Here is a 20,191-nt window from a genome sequence, read left to right on the forward strand (position 1 = left end):
CCGCTCCTTAGTTATTTGGGACTATTCTAACAAAAAATTTCACTTGGCCTCTAACCCTTCACCAATCATCCCTCTTTTCCACAAGCCAGACTTTCCCCCGGGTACGCATAATTTGTCATTTTCTTCATGGAAATGTAAAAATATTTTATATTTAAATGACATCTCAAAGGACCTGTCTTTTCCTCAATTTAACCAGATCCAATTGGAAAAGAATATCCCTACCAGGGATTTTTACCAATACTTGCAGATCAGACATTTCCATTCCAAAATGAGGCATGTCCTGTCCAATGGACCCCTCTCTACTTTTGAAGCTCTATGCCTTCGGTGCACATCTACTAAAGGCTTAATCTCCCTTTTATATATGCTAACAGGAGAGGACTCCACTCCTCAACGCACCTCAGGTGAAAGGGCATGGGAAACAGACCTGAACTCCCCCCTATCCGACGAGGAATGGATAGAGATTTGGGACAACTCTTGCTCTATCTGTGTTAAAATAAAAGAGAATATGTATAAATTACTTTATAGGTGGTATTAAGTCCCCACTAGATTAAACCAGATGTATATTGGTGCCTCTGATAGAGGTTAGAGAGGTTGTGGTGCTGAAGCTTCTATCCTTCATATTTGGTGGTCCTGTCCCAAGCTAATCGCCCTTTGGAAAGAGGTTATAGCATTCACATCAAATTTGTACCCCTATTCCGTATGATCCCAAGTATATCTTGCTTCCTTTAAACCTTCCTGCACTATCCAGGAAGCTTCCAAATCTTAGAGGAGACCTGGAAAACATCAACTGTGTGGGGTTCTATGAACTGAATTTCAAAACCTAGGATATAAAGAAATGATTCCCAACTTCAACCCCAACTTCTCCCACTAGGTCATGTTTTGAGGTTTTCTATCTGTGGAAGCATGTGGGATAATTACGGACCAAGTAAAATGGATTAGCTCAACTGCTCATGATTAAATAAAAGAACAAGTCTGACCTGTGGTGGTGGTGGTACTGCAGGGCTGGAGTTGAGAACCTCTGATATAGAGCATAGTGCACTATTTTTAAAGACCCTCAGTAGCACAACACACAAGGGTTCAACTTGGAATGCTTTAGTGCAATACAGGGAAGCACTGCAGGAATGCTGGAGAAAACACACAGATGTTATAGTAGAATTGAGGAGCATAGCAATACATGACTGAGATGTATGCCATTATACGCTCATCAATGGAGCACAACATACAAGGCTGTGACATAAATGCTGAAGTAGGGTACATGAAGAGATTCTAAACACCGGATCACAGGAGTGAGAGATACTGTAACTGTAGTACAGGACTCGGTGGGAATTAGGACACAGTGATGTATCTAATGCAGTTACAGAGTCAGGAAGGTGAGATAAACATCTGAGCAAGTTTGAATAGCACTGACTGCTAGAGGGAGAGATGCCATTAGTTGATCATACATTGTGCAAATTCCTGATTAATCTAATTAATGATGATTTGGTAATATATACTAAAATGAGTGAAATAAGTGCCTACAACAGCCATTGCACACTAAACTTAAAATTCAGGTTATTGCCAGGGCAACCCAGGCTGGGTATCCGACAGTCGGGATCCCGACAGCCATTAACCCGACTTCGGGATCCTGACTGGCCGGACCCAGACAGCATGGTGAGCGCAACTAAGCCCCTGAAAGTTGGTGGTGTAAGTTTGTCCCAGTTGCCCCGAGGCAAAATAAGTAATGGTGCCCCCCCCCCCCCCCCCCCCACACACACACACACACACACACACACATTGCCTATATATATATATATATATATATATTGCCTATATATATATATATATATATGTGAACAAGCCATAAAGTATTTCATATAAGTCTTGTTGCCGTGCACCACATTTATTCACATTTTCATTTCTTTTAAACAAATACAATGTGTCATACAGTGATACATAGGTTTAGGGAACAGACACCTTACTTACAGCTATTTGCTCCTGCACAGTACGCATGCAGATTCTAACTATGTATAATTGTTAGTTCAAAAGCATTACTATTATTCAGAGCTAGGAAATGTAGTAACTTCATATAGCTAGAATCCTATGTAGGGTGATCGCAAGGTGATTGACATGAAGCCGGCATTTGTGGTAACTAGCCGCTTTCTGGGGGTGTTAGGCAAAATGCAGGGTCACAGTCAAAAGGTCAACATGAGTTTTTTCACGCTGCTTTCCTTGGAAAGGCCAGAGGTGAATCTAACATCCATTGACAGCTGAGAAAAGAGACCATCATGCAGAATGCTGGTGAGTACCTGTATTCCCAGACTTACACCCCATTGCCTGGGAGTTACACACAGAGCCAGATTAAGGTCTAAATGGGCCTGGAGCTGAAAATTATCAAGGGCCTATTATGCGCAATAATAGGGATTGTGGCCAGCACCTAATAATGTGGGGGGCGTGACCAGTGTTCTGGTTGGGTGATCAGCTCATGGGTGTGTCTCTATTTGTGTAAATACTTTCAACTAATTATATATGCCTGGAAAAGGCAGGGGCTGGCATAAGAAAAATGCAGGGAGATATATTGGCGGGTTCACTCTGCAGGATGCCGATGTCCTAAGATACTTGCGGGGTGAGGCGGCACTCCAGTCATAAAAAAAACTGAAAGCCGAAACTTGGTAGACAACATTTCAGCACCTTTTATGTGGTCACCTAAGTTTACCACACCATATACCCCTTATACAAATCATGCAACACAATAGTAACCCCCTTATACTGTACTTGCCTCTTACACATTATGCCACATGAAATGAGCCAAAATTCACACCGATTGAGCCAAAATACACACTATACCAGGCATGTCCAAATAGTGGCCCTCCAGATGTTGTGAAACTACATGTCCCAGCATGCCTTGACATAGTTTTAGCATTCCCTAATAGCAAAACTGTGGCAATGGGACGGCCATGGTTTGGACATGCCTGCACTATACCAAACAGATTGAGCAATAATGCAGAATATGCTTCATAAATAGGGGCATTGCGCGCCAAAGGCGCGCATTAGAAATTTACACCATAATGCCCATTACATGTTAATCCTCACACCATAATCTCCATTACATATTATGCCAAACACCATAATGCCTATTAAAATGTATGCTACGTAAGTGTTGCTTACCTACATGTTCATTGCCAGGGGTTCCATGCTCATTGCCAGGGGTTCCATGCTCATTGCCATGTGGGATTACATGCTCATTGCCAAGGAGGAATATATGCTCATGGTAAGTGGGGGACAGCCGCCGCTGGGCAGAAATGACAGCCGAGCAGGGGGCTGCCTGGCTGTATTCAGAGCACTGCATGTCCTGGCTATTTGAAATAACACCCCTTTCATACCAGAAAATGCAGGGACTTACCCGGGAATATGGTCCCAGGGTCATGCAGGGACATTCCCAGACTGGCCCCTTTTACACCAGCCTAGTCCCTGCATTTTCTGGTGTGAGGGGGAGAGAAAACCACCCCTGCCCCCCTTTAAACAACCAGCTATATCTTCAGAACCAACTGACTCACTTACATGTAGGCTTCGAATGATTTTGGTCCCGTGATGAAAGTAATGAAAAAAAATTGGTTTACCCGCAATATCTCTATAACCAATGCACCCATATGGACCAGCTATCAAATTGAAGGCCCAGCGATTTGGGTTCGACTGAGATCAACCTCGAGCTTCTGTGATGCCGAAGGGGGAACTAGCAGCCATTGGAACTGGGTGGAGGTCGGAATTAGCGGGTACCATGTTATCCTATGGGGAAAACGTTCCAGGTTTGCCTGGCGGTATCTCCGGTTCCCGGGGCTAGCGACGCGGGGCTGAGCTCGTTGGAAAGCCCTGTCCCTCAGCTACAAAATAGGCCTATTTGGAGAGTGGGCCTAGAGCTGTAGCTCCATCAGGTCCATTGTTAAGCCGGCCCTGGTTACACATGCGCAGTGTATCAACAGCGTCTACAGCATCTGAATGAGCTAATTGTGGCCCCTGATCTGCCGGACACTTGTAGCTGCCACCTGTCTTTGTCTGGGTGGGTCACTTATCAAGCAATGTGATCACAGACTCTCCAAGACATCCCCATGAAGCTCTGCACCCATTGCTTTACAGGCCCCAATATTCTATTGGTTTATGACTGAACTACAAAGCTTATGGGAAGTGGGGCTATTTTGTAAATAAAAAGAGAGTGGACACAGAACAGAGACAGACAACCTTTGCTATTCCAGCTATTGCAGCAGTGCGTGTAAAATCCAAGGATCATGGGAAATTTGGCAGTAGCCAGAGGGGTGTAGGTTACCTATCCCTGCTCTGGCATGTACAGTATGAAACTTAGAAATTTTGGAACAATTACTTTATTAATTTTGCTTCCACTGGATGTGCTGGTTCTGGATACATGAAGAGATAAAAACCCTATTGAAATCACACACTGTGTAAGATTCATATCCTCCAAAACTATAACACTTTTATAACTTTTTGCCTTATGTTGTCAGAAATAAGAATATTGCAAATTTATTTTTATCTGCGTATGTGGATATATTGGTTGACATGTATCAATTCAGTCAAATGCAGATGTCCTATTAGCATCACTTTACTAGCCAGATTCACAGATTTTTCGGCTGCATACAAAAAACCCACAAATCTGGTGTAAGATGGGGCGACAATCGGAATGCGTTCTGGAATAGCCACAAGGACGCAAGTAAAGCCCTGTACACACTAGATGACCCGCAGGATTGCCGATATCGATAGTGATGATATCGATACAGGTGACGGGTGGGGCAAGAGGGGGTGAGGCAACAGAGTGCAGTGTCACGGGTGAGACAACAGAACAGGAGATGGGGGCAAAGGCGACGGGAGTCGAGTTGGGTGTGAGGCGGCAGGGGGGCAAGATGGGTGTGAGGAGACAGGGAGCGAGATGAGGGTGAGGTGATGGGGGGGGGGGGGAGGTGACGGGGGCATGGTCGGCTTCCATAGCTGGTGGTTCCATATAATTGTAACAGAAATGTGCCCCCTTGTAGCTATTATTGAATTGAGCCCAACGCTTATAACCCTATATGGTATAGCTGAGTGCCCGCTCAAGATAGAGTAATCTTGGGGTCTTTTTTTATTTTTTAATACATTGACCAAAGTCGGGTTTAAATGTGTAAAATAATTATATATTTTGTATTAAAGGCTTCCATACAAGGGCCCCTATCCTATCTCTATCTTAGGTTCCTCTGGGTACTCCGGTTTCCTCCCACAATCCAGAAATATATTAGTAGGTTAATTGGTTTACAAAGACGGAGTCTGCACACAATCATCTTTCGCCCTTAAATTTGGACCAGATAAGCCGCAGTTTATTATTTTTAGAATGTACCTGTGTGGGTGCAGTCCTGGGCAACTTAGTAATACAGAAACATAGAGAGAAGAAAAGGGGGTTGCATTGCACAAGAGGCATCGCATTGGTGAAAATTAGGGGGTCAAAAATAGACATAGACAACAAAGCAAAGTTTTCAGAAAGAACAGAAAAAAAGTGTGCAGTGTTACAAGCACTGGCAAGGTAGCTGCTATTTGACAGTAGTATTGGGGTATCGTATGTCAATTTTTTTTATCTCCTTAATTTTTTACCCACGAATCACCTCATGTGTTCCTAAATTAAATAAAAGGTAATTTTTAGCTAACACACATTAAAAACATCAGATTCTAGTAGGTGTGTGGCCACTCGTTGCAACCCCCTTTTCTTCTCACTAGTGTATTCAATGCTGATTGCTCGCGGTCACAACTTGCAGGGTCAGTATTCAACTGACCCCCCTGCACATGCCGTTTCCACCTCGCTGGGGTTTTACAGCAATGTGGAAACAGCGTGTGCGGCCGCTAGAACAGCGAGGCTCGCGGCTAAATGCAGCGGGCTCCCTGCATTACCTGTGAACCTCGCTGTTTGAGGGAATCCTCATCGTCCTGTGACAGTGAGGGTTCCCCCAGAACATTGAATATGGAGAGCGGCCAAGGGCGGGGGTTAAACAGCGAGGGTCGCATGTTTTTGGCGATCAGGTTCATTTAACCCCCTCCCTGGCCGCATTGAATACTGCTGTCATAATTGCCTCTCAGCTCTGAGGTCATGAATGGAAATCCCAGTCATAGCCTATGTGTTGTGTTTGCATGTTTCCTTGGCATCTGGGGGTAATTCAGGCATGACTGCACAGTCGGTAATTTGCAGCGGCCAACGTTCAGGTAGGCCCTGCCCTGCTAGATTTGAATGAATTCACCTTGCGAATGAATATGTTCCCTGTGAGAATAGATGTGTACGGCTGCACATCTATTTGCACCTGTGCGAATATGTCCAAATCCATCCGCAAGCCGCTACCTATCGAATGATTTTTACACTGAGCACCAGTTATCGCACGCTTAGAGTAGCCAGTGCCTATACACCCCGCTAAAATACTCTGGCATGCCTAGCGTTTTTCTTGGCACTCCCATGAAACAGCCGGTTACCATCCCCAAACGCCTACTTCCTGTCAATCACCTTGTGCGCATCCAGCGATAACAAAAAAGGAGCAGCCTTTGATTGCAGGAGGGCCACGCACATGTGTAATATGGGGTGCACGCATTTGCAGGCTATTGATAATCGGCCACCGTGCAAATTCGCACCCGTGCGGTCAGATTTGAATTTCCCTCACTGCACTTACTCCCACTTACTTGGATTCTGACAATGAGCCACACAGCACCCATTCTATTTCTCATTAAAATATTTGTTGTGAAAATAAATTTCTTGTTGGGTTTTAGTCCAAATGTCAACAATTACAATGTCGGCATTCACAAAGTCATCACCACATTGTTGGCAGTTATGATGTAGATACTGTAGAAATGTTGACTCTGAACATATCAGCATCTGCTGAATTATTATTATTATTATTATTATTAATAATAATCTCAATTTTTAGGGGGTGATAAAACAGAGATATACCAACATGTACAGTTGTGCTCATAAGTTTACATACCCTAGCAGAATTTGTGATTTTCTGGCCATTTGTCAGAGAATATGAATGATAACTCACAAACTTGTCATTCACTCATGGTTAGTGGTTGGGTGAAGCCATTTATTGTCAAACAACTGTGTTTACTCTTTTTAAATCATAGTGACAACAGACTGGCGATGATGCCGGCCCCCTCTCCACTGCCACTGCTGCTGGTCCCTGCTGATTCCAGCTGACACTGCTTCCGTCCCCGTCAGTCCCACCGTGGTCGCAGGACCGGCACCATAGAAGCTAAAATACGGTCCCGGTGCCTGTACACTGCAAAGGACAGGCACCAGAACCAGCGCTTGCACATTATCGGCCTGCAGCCCATAGAGGCATCCAGGAGGGAGGCAACACCTCCCAATAGGACTGCCTTGGGTGACTGGTAGGTCAGACTTCCAATAGGAAGTCACTGCCAATCACAGTGAAGCCAGTGCATTCTAACCAACTGCATCAGGCTTCACTTATTCAGAACACAGTGGTGGGTTTTACCTGGAGGGGCTGCAGTCCTGCAACCCATAGGTAAAAACCGCCACTTGAAACTACCCAAATGACCCTGATCAAAAGTTTACATACCCTGGAGATTTTGGCCTGATAACATACACACAAGTTGACACAAATGAGTTTAAATGGCTACTAAAGGTAACCATCCTCATCTGTGATCTGTTTGCTTGTAATCAGTGTGTGTGTATAACATGTCAGTGAGTTTCTGGTCTCCTGAAAGACCCTTGCATGTTTAATCCAGTGCTGCACTGACGTGCCTGGATTCTGAGTCATGGGGAAAGCAGAAGAATTGTCAAAGGATGTGCGGAAAAAGGTATGTGTATAAAACAGGAAAGGGATATAAAAAGATATCCAAGCAATTGAGAATGCCAATCAGCAGTGTTCAAACTCTAATTAAGAAGTGGAAAATGAGGGATTCTGTGGAAACCAAATCACGGTCAGGTAGACCAACAAAAAATTTCATCCACAACTGCCAGGAAAATTGTTCGGGAAGCAAAGAAAAATCCACAAATAACTTCAGCTGAAATACAGGACTCTCTGAAAAAAAGTGTTGTGGTTGTTTAAAGATGCACAATAAGGGGGCATTTAAAGAAAAATGGGCTTCATGGTTGAGTCGCCAGAAGAAAGCCATTACTACGCAAATGCCACAAAGCATCCTGCATACTCCAAACAGCACAGAGACAAGCCTCAAAACTTCTGGAACAAAGTCATTTGGAGTGAACTTTTTGGCCACAACCATAAATGTTGCATTTGGAGAGGAGTCAATAAGGCATATGATGAAAGGTGCATTCTTACTGTGAAACACAGAGGTGGATCGCTGATGTTTTGGGGATGTGTGAGCTACAAAGGAAACTTGATCAACATTTATGGCAAGATGAATGCAGCATGTTATCAGAAAATACTGGAGGAAAATTTGCACTCATCAGCCTGGAAGCTGCACATGGGACGTACTTGGACATTCCAACAATAAAGTGAAGGTTCTGAAGTGGCCATCTCAGTCTTATGACCTCAATATCATTGAGCCACTCTGGGGAGATCTCAAACGGGCAATTCATGCAAGACAGCCCAAGAATTAACAGGAACTGGAGGCTTTTTGCCAAGAAGAATGGGCAGCTTTACCATCTGAGAAAATAAAGAGCCTCATCCACAACTAACAGAAAAAGACTTCAAGCATTCATTGATGTTAAAGGGGGCAATACATGGTATTAAGAACGGGGGTATGTAAACATTTGATCAGGGTCATTTGGGTAGTTTCTGTTGTCATGATTTAATAAGAGTAAACACAGTTGTTTGACAATAAATGGCTTCACCCAACCACTAACCATGAGTGAAAGAAACGTTTGTGAGATATTCATATTCTCTGACAAATGACCAGAAAATCACAAATTCTGCTAGGGTATGTAAACTTATGGGTGATGACAGCATTATGACATCATGATTGAAGGCAGAGCCGTGCAATGAAAATTTGACACATATGAATAATTAATTAAAGTGAGTAAGGTATAAATATCAGAGATGGAGAAGGAGAAGGTAGGCAGTTGAGGTAGAAGAGGCAAGCACGTTGAAGGGGGGTGAAGGTCATGTACTGTATGAAAGGGTTATCATGGCTGATCACTGTCCTGGGAAGGTTTCCATTTTGATTTGATTTAGAATTATTGTTGAAGTATAAGCCAATCAATTTTATGTTTCTTGTGTTAGCTTGATTACAGGTATTTGCAAATGCAAGCTATCGGGTTGGGTACGATTCTGTATGTTGACAAGTATAATGTCCTCAGCTCCAGCACAGCGTCCGGTCCTGGTCATGTGGTGATCACTTCCGGATGAGAGTTGTAAACCTTGGATATTCCAGTAATGCATACCTATATGCCCTCTCTCTAATGCATAACTGTGTCCCCCATGCAGCTAACCCTCCCTTCTGCAGCCTAACCCTATTGCCTGAACATGTCAACACCATAGTTGCTGACGTTGTCATTGTCGAACATATGACTACATACCTGCTGTGTCGCCCCAGCTTGTCTGCTCCTTCCCTTTAGAATGTAAGCTCTAACGAGCAGGGCCCTCTCTCCTCATGTGCTTTTCTAAGAAAATCTCTGCCACTGTTATAATTGCCTCAGTGTCCGCTGCTGCTGCTGCAACTGTCTTTTATTTACCATGTTCTTGTCCTAATTTGCATTAGTTCTGTGAATCACTATTTTCTTGGGTATTTTTTTTTTGCTCATCTATGTATTGTCAGGCGCTGTGGAACCCTTGTGGCACCAGTCGACATGTGCCGACAGGCGGTATTGCATGCCCTACCATCCACTAGGACATTAATGGAGAATAGTGTGCCAAATGCAGCAGCCATGCGAGGGTACGCGGTGCACTTTGCCAGTGTCCATGTCGACTATGTCGACATTTGGGACAAAAACGTGACAACTCCTCCTTATTTCAGCCTGCAGATTTACCGTTACAACTGCAAAGTAGTTCTGTCAGTGTACCTCAGTGCATACAGCACATCATATGCAGCATATCAGTATGCTCCGAAGCTATCTTTAGATCTTGACTGAACAGTGTTCCCTTCAGTAGGACAGGCAGCATGTAGGGGATGGTCTGTGTATCACTTAGCAACTTTCCCACGTCCCCTGAAGTGTGACAAAGGCTGTCCTCCCCCTCCCACCTCCCACCTCCTCCTGCCGTGCACTAGTATTTTAAAATTGCTTTCTCAGACAGATGCTGTGAGCTGCACCCCCCCTCCCTTAGCATTGTCTGAAAGGGGCTACGCCCATTGGGGGCCAAGTTAACCAATCATCAATAGGCCCAGACACCACCACCAGCTGTTATTGGGCAATGGGAAGCGATATTGAGCCATCTATCACAGTGTGAGTATAGACGCTGCTTCTCTATACACAGACTTCTCTATCTGGAAGGGGAGAGACAGCACCCTTGGCAGATACACACAGGTCACTATTTGGCAGAGGGACAAAGTGAGTATATTCCAATTGTTTCTACTTTAGAAAACACGCTGCATTTTACTTCCTTTATACATGACAGTGTATTAATGTCATTCTCCATCATTTTGTTTCTTTTAACCAAATCCTGTTTCATCATTGCCTTGTGCGTTGGCTCTAGACACAGGGACCACCGTCACAAGCACTGCCAGGCCTTACGGTTGGGGGAAAGTTGCAATCTGTACACTGTGGCAGCAGGAAGGGTTAAACTTGGCACCCAGGCTGCTGCATCCCTGGCATCTGTGTGAGCTGCATTGTAAGGAGTTACGCTGGCAGTACAGTGCTTTCCCTGCTATCCCTGCCACTCATGTGTTAAACCTTGTAGTAATATTTTACGCATAGAAAATTAAACTTTTCGGTTCTGCGTGTATTCAGTATTGGCGTGGCACGTTGCCTATTTTCCAAAACCATTGCACCGCTAATGTGTGGAATAGTGTTTGCAGTATTTATAAACATCATAAACATTTATTTGTATAACGCCAGCCTATCCCATTGTGCTATACAAGTGCATGTGGCTTTGTTATAAGCAGGTGTACTGGCAAACACAGTTGCTTAAGTAAAAAAGCCCAGCGGACGTGTTCTAGTCTGCTTAACAGGTTAATGACTTACAAGACTGAAGATGAGGTTACATTTTAATATACTGGATGTTTGCAGGTGTTACAGCAGGCAGAACTTAAATCCTCTGCGCCCTTTAAATGTATGAGTTATGGATGCATGGTATGGTATGCCTTGATATGTTTATTTAATAGCGCCAAATTAGAATCTAGAGAAGTATTCGGATATGAAAACCTAAAAACTATAGGCCGATGGATAAAATATATGTCCACGAAAAAAGTCTGTCCTCAAAATGTTGCATTAATGACACTAGTTTTCATTCTCAGCATGGAGAGTGTTTCCAGCTTCTGTGTCTTAACATATCCCAGCATGCCTAAGCTGTGGCAGAGCATGATGGGATTTGTAGTTCTGTAGTAGCTGGCAGGCCAAATATTGAATACCCCGCTCTACTGCATTGTACAATGCTGTTAGGCGTCACTAAGAAGTTCTGTGACCATATAAAGGCACAAGACCACAGGGTTACAACTTTTGTACAGATCAGGGAAATCCAAAATGACTTCTAATGTTAGCATTCATATGCAGTGCAAGGTGCATTTTCCCTTGTGATAAATACACACATTGCTGACGCAAACTAAAGTGACAATGCTAGAATTTGCCATGTATATAGTTCTTTTTTAGTTTATAAATACAATGGCATCACTTGTGTAGGAGAACATGGTTATAAATTAATTAGACAGTGTGCAGTCTGGCTCTCTGTAAGGCAAGCACTGTATATAAAAAGTGCATAAAAAGGGGTATGGGTGAAAACCGGACCAGGACAAAACCCCCGGACCGCCGGACCAGACATCAAACTCTGCATTTTGTAGCTTGTAGCCTCCGGTCCGGGGGGTGTCCTGTCCGGGGGGCTGCCTGTCACACCTGTCATCAGGTAGAGGAGGAGGGGGAGAATAAAGCCTCCCTGTATGGTCCGGGCATGTATCAAAAACCGGACGGTCCGGACCACCCGTTGAGGCTGTAATCTCCCCTCCCCATGTCCCTGGTGATAGCTATCACAGGGACCCCCCGGACAAGACACCCCCCGGACAGGACACCCCCCGGACCGGACCCTACAAGCTCCGGACTGCAGATTTTGATGTCCTGTCCGGCAGTTCGGAGTGTGGTCCGGGTCCGGTTTTTACATAGTCCCCATAAAAAGCCAGTACACTGAGGGCCAGCTGAAGATGTAGACATAGCAGTGCTATGGAGGCAATCTCATGGGTAAAGAAGTCAGGAGCCATAGCAGTACCTGTTTCCTATTAATGGGCTACATCAAGTCTGACTTCTCTTTTCAATACTGCTTGGTTTTGGGGAACATTACTTTGCATTTAAAACTATAGACTCTTGGGGTAAATTTACTAACATGGGAGTTTTATTGAAGATGGGGTGTTTCCCCTAGCATCCAACCAGATTCTATTTCTTATTTATTTAGCACCTAAATATCAACACCTATAAATATCCCCCATAATGTGAAAGAGCCGGACCCGGGATCACGTTCCTCGGTCCGACACAGCTTTGAGATGTGAAAGTAACTTTACTCCTCTGTATTTTTTTTTTTGTCTTTTTGTAATAATATTGTGACATCTCATATCCAGTGCATAAACATAGATATAACATAGGTTCATCATACAGTAGATGAGCAAACATATTCCGTTTTAAAAGAAGTTGAAACACAAGGCATACAGTTATGTAAAGTATTTATCATTTTATAATATATTTTATATTTCAGTATTTTTATTTTATGTTCTTTGTGTAGAAGTAATGTCTATTACACCTTCTATTACACCCTTGTCCTTGTTTGAAATATCCATTCTCTTCAAAGATGGACAGGTTCAGACTACAGACAATCATTTTGTTTAAAAATTTGCTAACATAATAGGGTAAATATTTCTTTCATTGTGGTTGCATTGCAAGGGTTGCTATATTAATATATACCAGTTACCTTATATAAGAGTGCTATTGTTAGCTGGCCCGGCCGCTCATTTGCTGGTATTACCAGCAGATTAGCGGCGAAGTGGACGGCTTTCCATAGCGTCCCGCTATGGAAAGTCGTCCACCCCATGGAAAATCTGTAAAAGGCCGGAAAACGCTCAGTGTGTATGGACCTTATGACAAGTTAATTAAATGATAGATGTTTATGTTAGTTGTGCCTTACACTATCTCTCACAGCAACATTGGCACTCAAAAAGGATTAATAGAAAGGTTAGCTTGGCAATTTTCACACCTTTGAATTGGCAAATTCACTTGACACTCAAAGGGTTAAAAAAAAAAAAAATCACATATACAGTAAGGATTCCACTCCTTGACAGAATTTGAGATATGTTACATTGGGGCAGATGTATTAAGCCTTAACAAGAGATAAATGCAAGGGTGATAAAGAGAGATAAACGTCCAGCCAATCAGCTCCTTACTGACTTTTTTCAAACACAGCCTGTGACATGGCAGTTAGCAGGTGATTGGCTGGACAGTTATCTCTCTTTATCACCCTTGCATTTATCTCTTGTTAAGGCTTAATACATCTGCCCCATTATACAGTACATATACAATATGTGCGGTGCAGCTGGGTAGAAATGTTATCTGTTACCATTTTGCAGAAGCAAAGCTGACTGTAATGACCTTCATTTGAATTACTGAGAGGAAAATATTTTCCATCACAATCAAACATTATTTCAAACAAAATCATCAGTTTTGCATCATTTCTAGAATGTGTACATATAGAGGTGGAGAGAGATAAAGTACCACCCAATCAGCTTTCAACTGCCATGTTACAGGGCGTGTTTGAAAATGACAGGAGCTGATTGGATGGTACTAAACATCTCTCCACTTTATTAACTAGCAAGATTTTTTTGCAGCTAGTTTAGACAGACATTTTATTCTTAGAATTAATATTACTGTCCAAGTTTTTATTTTGAATGTATTTTAAATATTATCATTTTTACTGAGCTTATTCATAACTACATTTGAAATATTATTATTAAGAGGCAATAAGTTGTCATTTAAACAAATATTAAAATTATCAGCTAAAATTAATCAAATAGCAGTAATAAAACTGAATATACAAAATAATATAATGTAATAATGTATGACAAATGTTATAAACCTAAGAGTTAATAAAAAAGTAATTCTTAATTATTTTCTTCTTATTATAATTAATAAAAATAATATTATTTATATAGCGCTCTTTCTTCAACAGGACTCAACTCCCTTTTTTTAAGGTTCATTCACTGTTCACCAGTCATAGCTGTTAATAACCAATCACAATGTGATTCCTACCAACGACTAGAACAGGTGGATCCGTATGCATTGCACATTTTGTGGCCATCTAATTTGCATAGAATGCAACCACAGGTTACAAACTACTATGGATTTAAAAGTTGATACTATTAACAGATTTAATTTATAAGCAGCATGAACATGGCGTTGCAATACACCCAGCTCTATCTGTAATCACAGTGCTGTGGGACTTAATGAAAGAGGGTAGCCTAGGTGCATAGAATAAGTTAAACCTTGAATTTTCTTTACTGACTTGTATTGCTTAATTCTGATGTTTTTGCCTATGTTGTGCTAATTGCACCCGCATCAGTTTGCAAGAGAGGAAATTCTGTGACTTTAGGAAGGAAGTGACTCTCCTAGCACACGTCTTGGTGGCCGACCAGAACTGTAGCGGCAGGTCTGCAAACAGGAAGTGAAATACAATTAACAGAAAAAATAACAAAAATGATAATGTTGTTAACATACAGTGGGGGAAATGCCCAGCTGTGGTAGTTTAGACATGTTCCATAGAGCAAGTAAGATACACTTGAAATTACATTCGGAATTAGTCCTTTTTCTTGTTTTCCAGGAAGTAATGGTATAAAAGGTCGATAGTTGGACATGGACAAGGTCAACACAAGCAAAAGGCCGATATTGTAATGGTATGGCAATGGTATACACTGGACATGGCCGACATGAGAATTTGTCGATTTTTTTTGTAGATTTTAGCATGTGGACCCCAAATTAGTGTACTGTATCCTCTTAGCTCACTATGCTTGGGCACCATATTGTTCTCAATCGGTTTCTATGGGAATAGTAAAGTATAACAAAGTCCAAAAAAAGAAAACTATTGAAAAAACTCATGTCGACCCTTTCATGTGTTTTCATTGCCATGTCGACCATTTAACCACCCCTACCTTTTCTTCATGATGACCTAATAGTGACAACAGATTGACTGTCTACCTATACCGGTATACCGATACAGTTATTTTGTGAGCTGAACCAATGATTTTGAAGTATACAGTATACAGGTTTTCTGACTTGAGTATACAGTAGGTGGGTTTGTTGTTGTAAGTCAGTTAAAGGAAGTGTTATTTCTTCAACCGTCTCTTCCTTTGGACCAGGTTTGTTTTGCTTTTACACTGCGCATACTCCGGCTGTACCTAGAGATGATGCTGACTCCTAAGCAACACAGTCGCATCTCCACTTGCTTTGGGAATATTCAGGGCCACCAATAGGGGGTTTCTGTGGGTAAAGCGGTCCCAGGCCCCGGACTCTGGAAGGGTGCGGGGCAGCATATTTTGCCAAACACAACCCCCCCCCCCCCCCCAGACTGCCTTCGCTGCACTGCGCTGAACAAAGCAGGCTTATTCAAACCAGGATGCCGGCGGGCAATTAAAATGCTACACCGGCTTTTGAGCCCATTAGAGCTCATGTACCGGCAGCCAATAAGAGCAGCTGCTGGTACGCAAGCTCTGATTGGCTCACCAGGTGCCGGGTGACTGACCGGCAGCCGGGATTCCGATAGTCATTACACCGATTCCGATAGTCATTACACCGACGTCTGAATTCCCGACTGCAAAAACACAGACAGATGGGCAGTGGGCTATGCTCCCTCGTGGGGGTCCATGACCCCCATAGTGGGAGAATAAAATAGGTGGCAAACGTAGTGAGCCACTGTGTCTGCAGCGTGGCGAGCCCGCAAGGGGCTTCGTTGTGCTTGCCCCACTGCCTGAGTCCCAGCAGTCGGGATTCTGACATTGGGATAATGGCTCACCAAACGGTGCTGCATTTCAATTGGCCGCCGGCATCCTGAGTTGAAGAAGTCAGTGCACTGGGACCTATCGGCTGCAGCTCAGCGGAAGAGGAGATGGGGGAGCAGGAGCTGGGTTACGGTAAGTCAAGTGAGGAAGGGGGGACAGGGCCCAGACTGGAAATGAGTCCCGGGCCCCATAATTCCTGATGGCAGTCCTGGGAATATTATATGTTCAGTACAGTGGTACAGTAATCTCAGATGAAAATACATTACTGTGTTTTACTGTATATTTGCTATTGTTTCATGGAATCAGCTTAAGTAGTTTTTATTACAAATATACGTCATCCAACTTAGAACATATTTTCATTAAACAAAGATCTTGGTTGTATTCTGCTGCTTATTTCAGGCTCTCCCTCCCATAGACCGAGGGATGAACACATGGAGCGGTTGCTGGAGGCATCATTAGTCCCCTGCGGGAAGGACAAGTACATTTCCAAGTGAGTTTTTCCTCTTGATAACTTGCAGCCTTATCATCTGACCTCCCCCTGACTATTAATCGGTTTCTCCTGTCCCTGTGTGACCTCTGACATCCTGCATGGACAGATCACTAGACATTAATATAAATGTATTATATATGGCAGCAAGCCTGACCTGTCTTTTGCTGTCTCTTCCATATCTAATATACTATACTTCAAATGCTATAGTTATTAAGTTCCCCTGTTTCCGGTGTACTTCAAGCTGTCATGTAGTGTGCTGAAGAATGGAGCACAACAGTAGGGGAATGATGAATTAACCCTTTTCAGCCCGATTTTTTTTTTGCAATTCAAACAAAATGATTAAAATATTTACATGAATTATAATTTTTTATATTTTTTTTTATCAAAAATGGTCGGCAATGAATGTTGAACGATGTTAATGTTCTTATTGTAAACTGGCTCACCATTGGATCTGCTACTAGCGCTAGGGCTGTTGTGCCTGACCTAGACGTTGGACCTGAAAGGGTTAAGGCAATATTACAAGTGATGTGATGACAGTCCAAGTGGACACCAATTATAGGTCCAGCCTTGGACACCAGTTGTACGAAAATTCTGTAACACAGAACATCCATACACAGTTTTATTAACTTTACTTAAGATAATAAATGATACTTTTTGTGATTAGTGGTGCTGTGAGACTTTATATCAGATATGTGAAAGCACCATCAAATGTCTGAAATGTTGCGGTTGATGGATTTCTAGGATTTTCCATCTAAGCTATGTGGCACTGTGATGTTAAGAGTTGTACAAAATGTACTGTGGACTGTAAGACAATTTATTTATTTATTTATTTATTAACAGTTTCTTATATAGCGCAGCATATTCCGTTGCGCTTTACAATAGCAGACAGTGAAACAACAAAACAGGGTATTTACAGACAGTCAAAATGTAGGAGGGCCCTGCTCGCAAGTTTACAATCTATAATTTCCTCCAAGCTCCTCCTACAGTCATGCACATGTCTCCTTTAACCATTCAAAATGCAGCAAGCAAGGCAGTTCCTCATCAAAGTGCATTTGTACACCTGCAACTAAAGCTTCCGCATGTTCAGTTTTCCTGAGGGAAGGTTCTGGAAGTATATACAGCCTTATTCAGTGACTTATGTGCAAACCGATTCTTTTAGCACTTGAGTCACACTGCAATGATGGTCTTGCGATGAAATGTGTTCATAAGGTCACTTGCCGTCAGGTACCATTTGAGGAAGGTGATGGGGAGTGGCCGCAAAAGCCCAGGCATGTCTCAATCAATTTGGGTGGGTGTTTAGAATCTACAACTGATGTTGCACCTGCAATGTCTTTGGTGTCTTTCAGTTTCATGCTGTGCAACAATAAGGCTGGTTTCACACACTCCGGTTTTGACCGGACAGAAAAAAGCCGGACCCACTTTGTCCGGCTTTTAGCCGGATTTCTGGACCTTTCACATGGTCCGGTTTGGAGATCCTGTGGGCCCCGCCCCCTCGTCACATGGGGGTGGGTCCAAACAGTTTGACTGGCATTTCCAGTCTGACGGGGTGTACGCCCGCCCTACTCGTCACATGGGGGCGGGCGTAAGTATCCGGTAATTTCCGTGGTGTGTGAAGGCGCCCATTGCCTTCCACACCACACTGAATGGGCAGAACGGGACGGCCACGGCACGGCAGCCGGACACTGTAGTGGTAAGATCCGGCTGCTACCCGGCGGCCGCGCCGTGACCGTCCAGTGTGAATGGACACATAGCTGTCCATCACACACTGTAGTGGTGGCACGGCTTTTAAGCCATGCGGTAATTTCCCGTCCGGCAGGAGCCGGACAGTGTGAAACCGCCCTAAGGCTTCTCAGAACTTCAGCTAGTGACTGATCTGTGGCAGACAGTGGCGGATTCGGGGGGGGGGGGCTGTAACTGAGGACCAGGGCTTTCCAACGAGCCCAGCCCCGTGTCTCTAGCCCCCCGGGAACCAGAGATATCGCCTGGCAAAGCTGTAACGTTTTTTCCCCATAGGATAATATGGGACCTGCCAATTCCGACCCCCACCCGGTTCCGACGGCTACCAGTTCCCCCCCCCCTGGCATCACAGAAGCTTGTGGTTGATCTCATTCAATTCCAAATCGCTGGGCCTTCAATATGATACCAGGCTGGTCCATATCGGTCAATCGGTTCCAGAGATATTACGTGTAAACTAATTTTTGTCACCTTCACTTTTGTCGCCATGGTGGGCCTGCGTACTTTAAATGCCAGGGCCTATTTTTAATCCCATTCCCACCCTCTCTCTGCCGCTCTCTTAGCATGTACACTGGTACCACGAACACCGCCCCTCCCCCACCTAAACCCTCTTTTATCATGGTGCCCCCCCTGTCATTTTATCCTGGATCCGCCCCTGGTGGCAGATGCTGTGTCTTTGTACACTGTCTCTAGGGGATACGGTCATTTTGCCTACAGCATGATGGTCGACAACATTAGGTCAACATGGGGATAGGTTAACATGGTTCTAGGACTAGGTCGACATGGGTCAAGGTTGACATGGGTTTAGGTTGACAGGCCATTAGGTTGACACAAACATTAGGCAGACAGTGTCTAGGTCGACAGTCAAAAGGTCGACATGGGGTTTTTCAATGTTTTTTGAGCCGACATGTGCTGACAGGCGGTATTTCATGCCCTACCATCCACTAGGGTGTGGTGGGAGAATAACAAAGTGCCCTTGAAACTGTGTCCATGTCAACTGTGTTGACATTCAGGTAAAAAACCTGTGAAAACCCCCATGTCAACCTTTTGACTGTCGACCTAGACACTGTGGACAACATGTTGTAGACAAAATGATTGCAACCCGTCTCTAGGACTTCCAAAGGTGCCGGTGGGCAACTCAATACGAATCCAGATGGAGCTGTGAATGCATTTACCTGCATCTCTGACTCAGACCCTTCATTTGGAAATGTAAAGAAATTCCAATGCTATGGTAATCATGTGTAGCTTTTTATACAAGCTAAAGAACATTACATTCCAACTACAATGATATTTATTTTACTTAGAAACCAGAACAAAGGGGTTAATTTATTACCACCAACACCTGAGGATGCGGATGTGCTGCGATAATTATGGCCAAATTTGCAATGCAATAACTAAATACGGTACTTATGTATTATCTGGGCTGCCGATTTTTTGATTGTATGCCTTAACTTAAGGCATACAATCAGATGCGATGCGATGCAATATCGCTTCGCATCGCATCGCATGCGATGACCCGATTTTTCCATAGGATTCAATGTTAAAATGGACTGAGTCCATTTTAACATGGAATTCAATGGGAAAAAGGGGTCCTTTTCATACCCTTACTATCCAAGTGGGCATGGAGTTGGATATAAACCTGTGGCGAGCGTAGCGAGCCACCAAGCCCGAAGCGCGGCGAGCGAAGCGAGCCCCGCGAGGGGACGGTATTCTGTGTCCCCTCGCGGGGCTCGCCACGCTTCGGGCTCGGTGGCTCGCTACGCTCGCCACAGGTTTATATCCAACTCCATGCCCACTTGGATAGTAAGGGTATGAAAAGGACCCCTTTTTCCCATTGAATTCCATGTTAAAATGGACTCAGTCCATTTTAACATTGAA

The 20,191-nt window shown here is 43.6% G+C and overlaps 1 protein-coding gene across 1 annotated transcript in view; it reads left to right on the forward strand.

Moving 5' to 3' along the window:
* The first annotated feature begins 10,199 nt into the window (after positions 1–10,199).
* Positions 10,200–20,191, forward strand: part of RASSF2 (Ras association domain family member 2) — a 44,687-nt gene continuing 34,695 nt past the window's right edge. The window contains exons 1-2 of the mRNA XM_083184570.1: positions 10,200–10,459; positions 16,489–16,579. Coding sequence (XP_083040696.1) covers positions 16,521–16,579 — 59 coding nt within the window. The 5' untranslated portion in view covers positions 10,200–10,459; positions 16,489–16,520. The remainder of the gene's footprint in view (positions 10,460–16,488; positions 16,580–20,191) is intronic.

This window comes from Crinia signifera, chromosome 4, assembly GCF_055691185.1.
Source record: "Crinia signifera chromosome 4, ASM5569118v1, whole genome shotgun sequence".
Classification (NCBI taxonomy): Eukaryota; Metazoa; Chordata; class Amphibia; order Anura; family Myobatrachidae; genus Crinia; species Crinia signifera.